We start from the raw sequence: 12891 nt of genomic DNA, 5'->3' as shown, positions 1-12891 counted from the left end.
GCCACCTCCAGCGGCCCCCCCCCACACACACACCCCCAAAACCCCTTCTGTTTCTGACCCACAAGGAACCCTGCAGTGCTCGGGCGGGCCCGGAGAGGGTCTTCCCCGGGTGACGAAGCTGGGGCGGAGGGTGTTAAAGTTTCAGGCCCGTGACAGCTTCTGCTGGGCAGGAAGGGGAGGGCCCGGCGGGGTGAGGGGGAGCCCCCGCGCAAGGCCGAGGGTTGGGTCGGAAAAGCTGCCTCACGGCTCCGTCCTACCGTCCCCCCTCCACCCAGAGCGCCCCGGCCGAGCCTCCGCGCCGGGTCTCGGCTGCGCCTTTCCCCTCGCCATGTCGCAGCCGGGTCCCAAGCCCTCCGCCTCTCCCCGGCCCCGGCGCGCAGCGTCCGCCGGCCGCCACACCCAAGAGGTGAGTGGGTGCTCCCGTCCCAGCTCCCCAGGGGGTGGTGGGTGGGGGTGCTGGGCGAGCAGAGGAGAGGCATTGCCGCACCTGTCCCCGATTGGCCCATGTCCCTGGCAGAGATAGGGATCCGGGCTCCATGCCCGCGGGCAGGGGCAAGCAGGTGGCGAACGGTGTGGCTGCAGGTTCGAGGCTTGGGTCTAGAGTGTTGGTCGAGGAGCGCGCGGTGCAAAGTTGGCTGGCAAGAAAGGGGTGAGTTGAGGATGGGCGTCAGGGGAGACTAAAGTTCGCTCAGGACCCCTAAAGTGAGTGGCTTCGTTTTCACTGCATAGAGAGAGCTCTCCAGTCTTGCGCGTGAAGTTAGGCGTAGGGAGTGGCTGCCGCCCAGAACCAACAGCCCTTCCCTAACCAGACTGGGGCCAGATGGGGCGGAGCGGGGCAGGGCCGGGCTGCTGGGGCGGGACCCAGGGCTCCTCCTCCCCGCCTCCCGCGCCCGCCCACCGGGCATCTGTATGGCCCGCGCAGCGCGGAGCCAGCCAGGTCCCAGCCTGGTGGAGTGTGAGCGAGCCCCCAGGGGCTCTATCCCAGCATCGCGCGCCCTCGCCCGGTCCCCCGCCGCCGCGCGCGCTGCTCCGAGCAAGTGGGTCGTCGCCATGGCATTCGCGAGCTGGTGGTACAAGACGGTAAATAGAGGCGACTACATCTGGGCAGGATCTGGAAAGGGAGTGTACTTATTAATCTTGCCCTCGATGGGAAATCCTCTGAGGGATTTGGAGAGGAATGGGTGGGAGCCCACGCAACCTCCAGGCAGACTTTCAGGTTAGGTTCCCGTGGAGACCGGAGGCTCACTCACCCTGCCCTGGTATGCAAGTACGTGCCCGGATGGCAGAGGGGTGCAAGATGATGCTCCCGCTGAGCTCGCGCCTGGAGTGCATTCCTGGATGAACTCAGCAGCTGACCACCAGGACTCAGATCTTGAGAGTTTTTTTTTCCAACTGCTGAGACAAGTGCAAAGATGATTGTTGGATTTGCAAAGCCAAACTCAGAGGATAAGGGTGGGAAGAGCCAAGAAAATTCTAAACAGCAAGGAGCAACTGACTCCCTGGGTATGGGGGTGGGGAAGAGAGAAAGATGCTTGCGTGCCCATACAAACCAAACACACACACACACACACACAGAGAGAGAGAGAGAGAGAGAGAGAGAGAGAGAGAGAGAGAGAGAGAGAGATCTCACTACTATGTACTCTTATTTTGGATGAGGGACAAATATATTTCACTAGTTTAGAGTACATGGAACGTCTGTCCTGCATGATGCCCATTCAAGCTGGCACTTGTAATGTTTTGAAACCAGGCAGCATGATTTAACATTAGATTACTTGGAAAGACAATAAAAGAAAAGAACTCCACAAAAACAAACCTTAGTTGACAGGAGAATTTTTTTTTATTGCATTGATTTACGGTGAGAATTTAAAACACGGGACACAGCTTCCTCTCCGCTCGTGGTCTGGGAAGAAGAGACAGGGCTCACACCTTCTGGAGGAACCCTTGTGTTGGAGTCAGAATGGTTACAAGCAGTGAGTATTCGGTGGCATCTGCTTTGTGCCAGGCAGTGTACTGCCAGCCTTCACGTGCGCAAAGGAGAGCCACAGATTGTCTCAACTCAGATGATAATGAGTTAGTGAGTCAGTCTTTTTGAAAATGTTTTCACATCTGGGGTTTTTGGTTTGTTTGTTTTTGTTTGTCCGAGGTAGGGTCTCACTCTGGCCCAGGCTGACCTGGAATTAACTTTGTAGCCTCAGGGTGATCCTCCTACCTCTGCCTCCCAAGGACTGGGATTTGTTTTGTCATCTGCAAGGCAGAGGATGATATACATGGCATAAGGATTGGTGAGGTGTTACTAGATTCATAAATCAACGTGCCATAGATGTATCCAATCAATGGTAGGCAGTTCCAATTTCCCTCGGGACATTTTTTTAAATATCCCCCATTACACTTTCTACATGTTTTAAATGTTTCCATTTTATCAGTGTGTTAAGAGCAAAAGTTTGCTTTGAGTCATGATTGTCCAAGGGTTCTTATCAAAATGTACCAAGTTATCTGCAAATACAGATGACAGGTGTTCGGAGTTAACATCAGACTTCTTCCAGATGTATCATTGTCTAAAGAAAATTATGTTGTGCTACTTAGGTGAAGATAGTTTGAATCCATGCTTTTAGTACTGTTAGGACACTGCTGTAGTTTGGCAACTTGGCTAAACCCTCTCTTAGAATATTTTGGAGCTATTATGGAAAAAATTTGCAGCCAGTCATGGTAGCGTATGCTTTTAATCCAGCACTTGGGAGGCAGAGGTAGGAGGATCACTGTGAGTTCAAGGCCAGCCTGAAAGTACATAATGAATTCCAGGTCAGCCTGGGCTAGAATGAGACCCTACCTCAATAACCCAAAGAATACAAAAACAAACAAACAAAAAAAATCCATTTTGCTTTTAGCATCAGCCACATGCCTGTGATCAAACTTTGACATTTCCCAAACCAGTATTGTACAGGAGAAATATAATGTGAGCCGCACATGGACATAATTTTTTTCACAATACACACTTTAACAATGTATGTCAAATTGATGCTAATAACATACTTTTGTTAACCTATATCCAAGAAACCTTTTCAGCATCTAATCAGTGTGCACACCACTAACATTATATTGTTTTTCATGTTAACTATTCACAGTCCACTGTGCTTTTTATACTTCTAGAACATCTGAATTCACTCTTCCCGTGTTTCAGGAAATTCAATAACTTGGGTGCATATTATTGGGCAATAAAGCTAGATAATGGTTTTCTAAATCTTTTTTCTTTTTCAGTTTGGCCATGGGGGCTAGAAAGATGGCTAAGAGGCTAAAGTCATGTGCTTGTAAAGCCTGCTTGCTCCAGTTTAATTTCCAAGCCACCATGTAAGCCGGGTGCAAACAGTGGTGCAAGAATCTAGTGTTTGCAGTGGCAAGAGGTCCTGGCACACCCGTATACACATACATACATATACAAGCATGAGTAAATAACTTTTAATTGGTCTTTTATGAGTGTTAGCAGACTATTTTGAGAATCAAATAGAAGGTATGGATTATTTCTTCTCAACAAAATACACTCCCAGATATGAAAATGCAAATTTAGCTTTGGGAAATAGTGAGGCTTCCCATAAGCCTGCCCACAAATCCCCCAAAGATTTATGAAGCCAAACTGTAAGATATGTATATATATATATATATACACACACATATATGGTATGTATATGTACATATTTACATAAAAGAAATGCATATGTATATTCATATATATGTATGTATATGTGTATGTATGTGTATGTGTATGTGTGTGTATATATATATATAACAGTTAGCTCTCATTAACCATATATTCAACCACCAATCAAAAATGTTTTTTAATATTACAATGCTATAACTGGGCAATCCTTTTTAAACAAAACATTATTTGCAAAACAGAGGGTATTATTTGTTTTTAAAGCTTTTGTAAATAAAGGCTTCAGAAGTGTTTTCTTAAAAAAAAAATGTTTTTTAGGGGCTGGAGGAATGGCTTAGTGGTTAAGGTATTTGCCTGCAAAGCCAAAGGACCCAGGTTTGATTCCCCAAGACCCACATTAGCCAGATGCACAACGTAGTGCATGCGTCTTGAGTTCATTTGCAGTGTCTGGAGGCTCTGGAGCTCCCATTCTCTCTATCTCTCTCCCTCTTTCTCTGTCAAATAAATAAAACTAAAATGTTTAAAAATATTTTTAAAAAATCGTATCCTTATTGAATATGTGCAAACTTTTGGGTTATTGTTCTCCAAACATTTTAGAATAACAGCTCTTCATCTGAACCACATATTCAACCACTAATCTAAAATATTTTAAATATGTATTTTTTAATTTACAAAGAGGGAGAGAGAATCAATGAGTGTGCATGCACGCAGGCCAGGGCCAGTAGCCACTGTAATTAAACTTCAAATGCAGGCACCACTTTGTGCATCTGGCTCTACATGGATACTGGGCTATCGAACTGAGGTTGTTGGGCTTTGAAGGCAAGCGCCTTGAGTGGTGAGCTATCTCCCCAGCCCCTAAAATATTTCTTAAAATATTGTATGTTTATTGAATATGGGCAGACCTTTATTATTCCCCAAGCATTTTAAGATGACAGCTGTTCCTAGGTAATGCTGAGAGGACTTAAACAGTGTGACAGGCTGTCCATAGGTTAGAGGCAAAGCCGGGCACATAAAGGACTTGAGCATAGGCAGATTTCAGTATTTAGGAAGCTCTTGAATCCTGTCTCCCACAGGTGCCAAGGGATGATGTATGCATACATGCATCTCAGAATCCTGCAGGTAAATCCTGTGATTACACTATGCTTAGTGGCATCCTTAAATACCAAAAAAGTTGTGCATAACTCAACTTTCAAAATGTAGGTAGGATAAAATAAATCAGTGAAATTTATGTTCACTTGAGAGCATGCCACCTGTAAAACTTGTCAATGAAATGCAGTATTTTTATACTGAATTTGACCAATACCTTCTGAAGGAGTTTATGATTACAGTAAAAAAAGTACAAAGCTTTAAAATCTAAATTCAAATGATATTTGATGAGCGGTGTAATTTTCAGAAATGAATAAGGGTAAATTGGTCTTCCCTCATGAAACAGATTCCTGTGTCATAGTTGATTCTAGTAGCCATGTTAATTAAAGATATTTTTCAGTCTAATTAAGACTCATGGTCCCAGGGACAGCATGATCTAGGAACCTAGTCATTTGAGAAGCTCCATTATTGAGACCAGCCTGGGAAGAGTGTAACAAGCTTTCCTTTGTAAAAAACAGACCACTTGGCTGCCATGGATTTCAGAAGAAAAGCAAAATTATAGGGTCTGTACAAAGGCTGTAGACTAAGGTACCATAGCAGGAACGAAGATCACAAATGTAAGTTCACCTTCTGGCTGACAACCCCCTGGAGTCCCACTGAACCTCAACAAGTCTTTTAAACTGAGTAGCATAGGGTGATAGTGTCCTTTATCAGTTCTGAAAAGTTCCCAGAAAGTTAATTATGTCACGCAAGTGCTTTTTAAACAGTGACGCAGCTCTCTGGGGGTGGAAGCAGAGGGAAGTCATTTGAGACGCCAAGGTGGACATGTGGATAATTAGTTCTGAGCTGGCTGTTTCAGCATTTTCAAGGCATCTCTAAGCAGACCATCATTTTCTCCCCTAAGTTTTTCTTTTTTAATTTTTTTTTAATTTATTTATTTGAGAGAGACAGACACAGAGAGAAAGACAGATAGAGGGAGAGAGAGAATGGGCGCGCCAGGGCTTCCAGCCTCTGCAAACGAACTCCAGACGCGTGCGCCCCCTTGTGCATCTGGCTAACGTGGGACCTGGAGAACCGAGCCTCAAACCAGGGTCCTTAGGCTTCACAGGCAAGCGCTTAACTGCTAAGCCATCTCTCCAGCCCAAGTTTTTTTTTTTTTTTTTTAATGGAAATCTTACTGATGCAACAGTAAAGTTTCTTTAAGTTGCCTCACTTTACTTTTACCAAAACTTAAACAAGAAAACTTCATAGCTACCATGCAGTGGAATAAAAACAGTTATCGTTCAGTTAAGAAATACTTTGAAACAACTGCAGCCCAGGAAAAGCATGGGCAGCATTATCCAGGAGGGTACTGAGTCTATGGCTAGCTTCCTAAAATGCATGGAATTCATTTTGAATATAGAAAATTCATGGACCACCACAGTGAGATAGTAAAGATAAAAGATGCTTACTCAGGGTGGAGACATGGCATAGTGGTCAAGTGCTTGCCTGTGAAGCCTAAGGACCCCAGTTAAAGGCTCAGTTCCCCAGGACCCATGTAAGCCAGATGCACAAGGTGGAACATGCATCTGGAATTCATTTGCAGTGGCTGGAGACCCTGGTGCCCCCCATTCTCTCTCTCTTTCTCTCTCTGTCGCTGTCAAATAAATAAATAAATAAAATTTTTAAAAAAGATGCTCGTAGTTATTTATCATCTACCTAACATGTGTCAGGCTCCATGCAGATAAGAATCACATAAATGGTCCTTTCCAGGCGCTTTTCTCACGTTTCCTTTAAGTACATTCTAATGATGACTGTGATGAGAACAAATATAAGTTCTCCTGACATTTCCTAGAGATACCTTTGAGAAAATAAACCTGACTCTAGGTGGATCTAGGAAGCTATACTAGGAAACTGTCAATTGATGTTTCCTCTGAAAAGTGGACAAAAGGAGTGAGCGCCCACCCTCTGCTTGCCCACCAGAATCTTAAAATACTGGGAAATACTGAGCTGGATGCAATCAAATGGGGTTCCATAATTACAGCTCTTCAGTTAAGCATTAATACCTAGGTTCTTGTGTTTTCCAGAAAGGGAATCATATCGTCCAGATTGGCCTTGAACTCACCATATAAAAACAGTTATCCTGGCTCTTCCCAAATTCTGGGATTGCGGGCATAATCCACCACACTCAGTTTATGCAGTGCTAAAGATTGATCCCAGGGCTTAGTCCATGCTAGGCAAGCACTCTGCCAACTAAGCAATACCAGCCTTCCTACCTTCTTTTTCATGAGAAGTTGCAATAAAAGTTATCCCTATAACTTTATAATCCTGTAGGGGAGGAGAAATGTGTCCTGTATGTGAATGATCTGAGACTTTCATTTTTTTCTCTCTGTTGCATGCTCCCAGCATCTAGATGACAATGGATTGTCAATGACTTTTTGTTTGTTTGTTTGTTTGTTTTTGTTTGTTTTTCGAGGTAGGGTCTCACTCTAGCCCAGGCTGACCTGGAGTTCACTATGTAGTCTCAGGGTGGCCTTGAACTCACGGCAATCCTCCTACCTCTGCCTCCTGAGTGCTGGGATTAAAGGTGTGCACCACACGCCCTGTTGTCAATGACTTTTGTTTGTTGTTTGTTTTTATTTATTTATTTGAGAGCAAGAGAGAGATACAGAGAAAAAGAGAGAGAATGGACATGCCAGGGTTTCCAGCCACTGCAAACTCCAGACACATGCGCCCCCTTGTGTATCTGGCTAACATGGGTCCTGGGGAATGGAGCCTCCAACCGGGGTCCTTAGGCGTCACAGGCAAGCACTTTACCACGAAGCCATCTCTCTAGCCCTCAATGACTTTTTAAAAGTAAATAAACCGGACCTCCCACATCAGCCCTTTCTCTGAGTTTTGACTTATTTTTTTTTTTTCAATTTTAAAACTAGAACAGCTAGAATTTTGCCTTTGTATAACTCTAGGGAGATAAACACTCTTGAGATAAGAGTAACCTGAAATTTGCAAAACTTTTTTTAGTATTTCTTTTTACATATAGTAGGAAGAGATGAAAGAATATAATGAGCTCTGTATGCATAACTGGAATCAATAAGGAACAATGTCGTGATCATCATTAGCTGTTCACTGTCTACCCCATTCCCAACCGTGCATGCCCGCACACATGCGCACGCACACACACAGTTTCAAAGGACTTAAAAGCATGTGAATTTGCAAATTGATGTGCTTTACCTGTAAGCAACTTGTAGGTTGTTAGAAAGAATGAATTTGTCTTCCTGCAACTAGTCTGTTTTCTCTGGTATAAAGTGGAAGTGTGAGATCAATCTAATAAACAGCGGAGAGCTAGAGTCCAAACAATAACTTGCTGGACAACCTGGATTCTTCATGCTTCAGGGAAAGTAAGATAGTAAGTTCTTCTTCTCTACTATTTATTTCCTGAGAAAAAGGATACATTCAGACCTCAACCTACTTCTCATCCTCATTTCACTCTTGTAGTTTGTCACAAATAGACTGGAGCTAAGAGAGGAAAAAGGAGTGGAGTAATGTTGTATTCTTAAGGTGAACTAGACATTGGGCCAGGCTGCTTTTTAAAAAAAGTTTTGTTTATCTTTTTAAATTTATTTGAAAGCGATGGACACAGAGAGAGAGGCAGATAGAGAGAGAAAGAATGGGCACGCCAGGGCCTCCAGCAACTGCAAACGAACTCCAGACGCATGCGCCCCCTTGCACATCTGGCTAACTTGGGTCCTGGGGAATCGAGCCTCGAACCAGGGTCCTTAGGCTTCACAGGCAAGTGCTTAACTGCTAAGCCATCTATCCAGCCCCAGGCTACTTTTTAATATCATAAATATGCCAGCCCAGGACTGGTACCATTTACTTCCTTTTACAAGGACAAACTAAAGGTTTAAATTATTTGCCCAGGATCATAGGCTTCGAAATTCATATTCGTTTTGTGCTATGAGAGTTTGTTATAACCAACTAAGAGACAGAAATCGTTCTGAATATTGAACACAAAGGGAAGTTCATGCAGAAGGCTGGTTATCCAGGCAGTAGTAAAGGCTGGGAAGACCGCAGGGAAAGGATAGGTGGTTGCAAGATTAAGAAGTTATGGGAAGCCACCACCACCCCAAGCTAGAGAGACAGAAAAAGGTGCAGGATCACCATGTAGAAGCCAGAATGCCAGCTCACTTGACCTGCAGGCTACACTACGTCCTTAGTGACCCTCACATCACTGGAGTGTCTCACCCACCCAGTGCCTGCCGATGCCTCTTGTTGGTCAAGCCCGGCTTGAGTCCATTCATCCAGAGGATATGGCCAGCCTAGATCTCCTGGGATACCAGTAGAGAAGAGGTGAGGCGAAAAGTCCACTATAGACACACAGACTGAGGAGCTACCCTCAGGGAGACTGCCCTGAAGTAAAGCCAGCTTTGGATCCTTCTGATGGTTTTCTGAATAATCTCAACTTAGAAAGTAGAGTGCATAAAAGCATAGACCTCTTAGGATTTTTTTTTTTTTAATACCAAGTTTCACATGATCCCTTGATTTTTTTTTTTTTTCAACCTGTTTTCTCAGGCTTTCTCTCTCTTTTAAAGGTATTTTTAGGGCTGGAGAGATGGCTTAGCGGTTAAGCGTTTGCCTGTGAAGCCTAAGGACCCTGGTTCGAGGCTTGATTCTCTAGGACCCACATTAGCTAGATGAACAAGGGGGCGCATGCATCTGGAGTTCATTTACAGTGGCTGGAGACCCTGGCGCGCCCATTCTCTCTCTCTCTCTCTCTCTCTCTCTCTCTCTCTCTAGGCCGCTTTCTGTCTCTCTGTCTGTCGCTTTCAAATAAATAAATAAAAATAAACCAAAAATTAAAAGAAACAGAGAGAGGGCTGGAGAGATGGCTTAGCGGTTAAGCGCTTGACTGTGAAGCCTAAGGACCCCGGTTCGAGGCTCCCTTCCCCAGGACCCATGTTAGACAGATGCACAAGGGGGCACACGCATCTGGAGTTCGTTTGCAGTGGCTGGAGGCCCTGGTGTGCCCATTCTCTCTCTCTCTCTCTCTGTGTGCCTTTCTTTCTCTGTCTGTCGCTCTCAAATAAAAATAAACAAAATTAAAAAAAGAAGAAACAGAGAGAGACATAAAGTGAGTGTGGGCATGCCAGGGCCTCTTGCTGATGCAAATTAACTCCAGATGGATGTACCACTTTGTGCCTCTGGTCTTACATGGGTACTGGAGAATTGAACCCTGGGCAGGCAGACTCTGCAAGCAAGTTCCTTAAGCTACTGATCCATCTTCCTAACTCAGACTTTCTCTTTTGTCTAATTTACTGATCTAAAATGAGCAAACATACTTGTCAGAGAGGTTTAAAGTTTTGGGGAAATGCAGTAATTTAATTAGCAGTTTCTTGGTCCCAACCAACATCTAGAGAAAAAAAAAAAGAACATAATTTATATGTGTTTGGAAAGGCAATTTTGTGCGTTTAGGACATAATCAGTCAGCAAGAAAGCATATAGTACTTTCTAATTGCTGATTTGTTTGCTTCACTGAGAAAAGAGACTGTTGTACATTTGTGAAGCTGTGGTGCTGCACTCATAGGGCAAGGCTCGGGATTTTACAGGAAACGCTGGGGTGCACACAGGGCACCGAGCTCCTGCGTTGAGCAATCCATTTCCCAGAAGGAGCCCAGGGCCGCATCAACCTGCCTGACCCTGGCCACCTCCTCATGGGTACCAGCTCAGCGGGGTGGTTTGAGGACCAGAAACTTCCACTTTCCGTCATGGCACCCACAAATCTGCCCTCAGAACCAGTCGTTCCTGATCCCGACTGCATATAGCAGCGAGAGGATTTTAGAAATCGGCATCCATGTCCTGGTTCCACACTGTGCAAACTCTGGCAGGAGTGTGTTCGCAAAGCTTCCTGGGAGCTTGCAGCACCCCAAGCAGGAGAGGACACCATGACGACCTAGCCGGAAGGCTTCCTGTTCTCAGAAGGGGCTCTGGAACATGCCTTCCACATTCTGACAGCAGAGTGACAGGCCCCAACATAACTGTGCCTCTACTTCAAGATTGTGCTGCAATCTCTCTCTGGACATTGACCTCAAATTTGACATATATCACTCCAAGGTATTCCACTTAATGGCTCAATGATAGGAATGGTGCTTAGCTATTCCGTGAGTTAAAAAGGGGAGGCACTGGAATGTCTCTCAAGGAAAAGATTTAACTGATTTGAGATCCTTAACAGACAGGAAAATGTTGAATAAACCCCAAGAAGGTGATGAGGACTATGGTTAATTTACAAGTGGCTACTTACTGAAAATGGAATGTGGTTAGGGAGACTTCATACATGCTCTTTGGGTAATAATGGTATTGTATGTAAATATGTAAAAAAATGGTATTGTGTTCAGATGAGGAAATGTGCTCTTTTAAGGACATGCTTGGTGTTTGAAATGTTTAGTGTGAAAGTTTCAGGGTTTCTGCCGTGTGCTTTCGAATCACACAGATATCTAGACCTGGGCCTGTGTGTCTACAGACATGGCCGCATTCAGCAACAATGTTGAGCTGATGAATGCAGCGGGGAATACGCGTATTCATGGTATTATTCCTTCAACTAACTGGAAAACTATAATTTACGAAATTCTGAAATTTATTCAAGCTTGACCATATGTGATTTTTATTGTGTCGTTATACTATGTATTGTAAAATATCTATTTGTCAAGAACACATAATTGTTTTGACATCACAAAATATGAATGCTTATAATACCCTTTTTTTTTTTGTTTCGGTTTTTCGAGGTAGGGTCTCACTCTAGCCCAGGCTGACCTGGAATTCACTAGGTAATTTCAGAGTGGTCTCGAACTCACGGTGATCCTCCTACCTCTGCCTCCTGAGTGCTGGGATTAAAGGCATGCACAACCACGCCCGGCATATAATACACTTTTAAGTTGTAACTATAACTCAACATTTTATAAAGCAGTCAATACCTATAACTTTCCTAAAGTTTATTAGAAAGCTACAAGACTTGGGGAATTTTGAATGTCCCATTGGGAGAAACTAAATGATGTTAGCTAATGTTAAGTCCTACAATAGAAAATCTTTTAAGCAAGACCAGGAAATAATTTTTCTGAATGTTTAAATCATCTACAAGCCTATTTTAAGTGGTGCTTGCTGGGGGGTCAGTAACTGATGTACATTTGCCACATGAGCAGGGAACCACGTGGGGTTTTGTGGAGTCTCACTCAACTAGGGCAAGTTGAAGGTTTAAGCTTTCTCCTTCGTACAATGAACAACAGTACCACAGCTGAACAAGTAAACGATACACTCAAAACTGCAAACAGCCACTAAAGCATCATGTGTTGTTACTTTGCCTAATCAGAAAAGGGCAGGGGATTATAGATAGCAAATGAATGTGATATCATGGTTCTACAATTACTAGTTCTGGAAGGAGACAGGTTTGGTAAGTCTGCATGTCTGTAGATTTTTACCTGTATTAAATATTAACTGCCAATTGAATGATGCCTTTAGAGATTTCAAGAGAAAAACTTCCAACACAATTAATGTAACCGAATTCATTTGAGGCATGAAACAACTCAGGAATGTGACCACATTCAAACCTAGAAGAGGATCAAAAAGTTTTGCTGCAGGAGGAGTTAATTAGGGTATACGGTGACACAATGTCCCCAGGTTTATAACCAACTGGTTGGCTGGCTGTTTGTGACTGGCACTATTTTCTTTTATTTTTTGGCAATTACAAGCATTATCTCCAACGTCACTTTCAGTTAGATTGTGTAAGATCTGGGTACAGAGACAACCTTATGCTAATAGCTTCCTGCTTTATAACAAGGAGAAGCACTCCTCTATCGCCCAGTTATGTCTTTGTTAATTTTTGCTCACCGAATATTCTTTATTTTTCCCATTATTCTTTTGGTAATTGACCATCTAGATTATCTAGCTTTAGCATATATGTGGACTTATTTGTTTGTTGGGGGTAGTATGTGATATACACACATGTCTGTGTGCAGATGCACATGCCATTCAGTGTAGGTGGAGGACAGAGGAGAACTTGAAGTGTCCTTCTCTACTTTTAATCCATGTGCTTCCATGAGACAGGGTCTGCCCTTCACCTGGGGCCATCATTTTCAGTCTCAATATGTTGCCCAAGCTGGCTTCAAATCCCTGGGATCAAGTGATCC

The 12891-nt window shown here is 43.8% G+C and overlaps 1 protein-coding gene across 5 annotated transcripts in view; it reads left to right on the top strand.

The window, feature by feature from the left end:
• Positions 1-269: 269 nt before the first annotated feature.
• Cast (calpastatin) overlaps positions 270-12891 on the top strand; it is a 117647-nt gene continuing 105025 nt past the window's right edge. For 3 of the 5 annotated variants that reach the window (XM_045133638.1, XM_045133633.1, XM_045133635.1), the window contains exon 1: positions 270-406. In XM_045133638.1, coding sequence (XP_044989573.1) covers positions 329-406 — 78 coding nt within the window. In that variant the 5' untranslated portion in view covers positions 270-328. The remainder of the gene's footprint in view (positions 407-12891) is intronic. The other 2 variants (XM_045133634.1, XM_045133632.1) reach the window with 1 other exon arrangement.

This window comes from Jaculus jaculus, chromosome 14 (assembly GCF_020740685.1).
Source record: "Jaculus jaculus isolate mJacJac1 chromosome 14, mJacJac1.mat.Y.cur, whole genome shotgun sequence".
Classification (NCBI taxonomy): domain Eukaryota; kingdom Metazoa; phylum Chordata; class Mammalia; order Rodentia; family Dipodidae; genus Jaculus; species Jaculus jaculus.
This window is presented reverse-complemented; position numbering and strand designations above follow the sequence as displayed.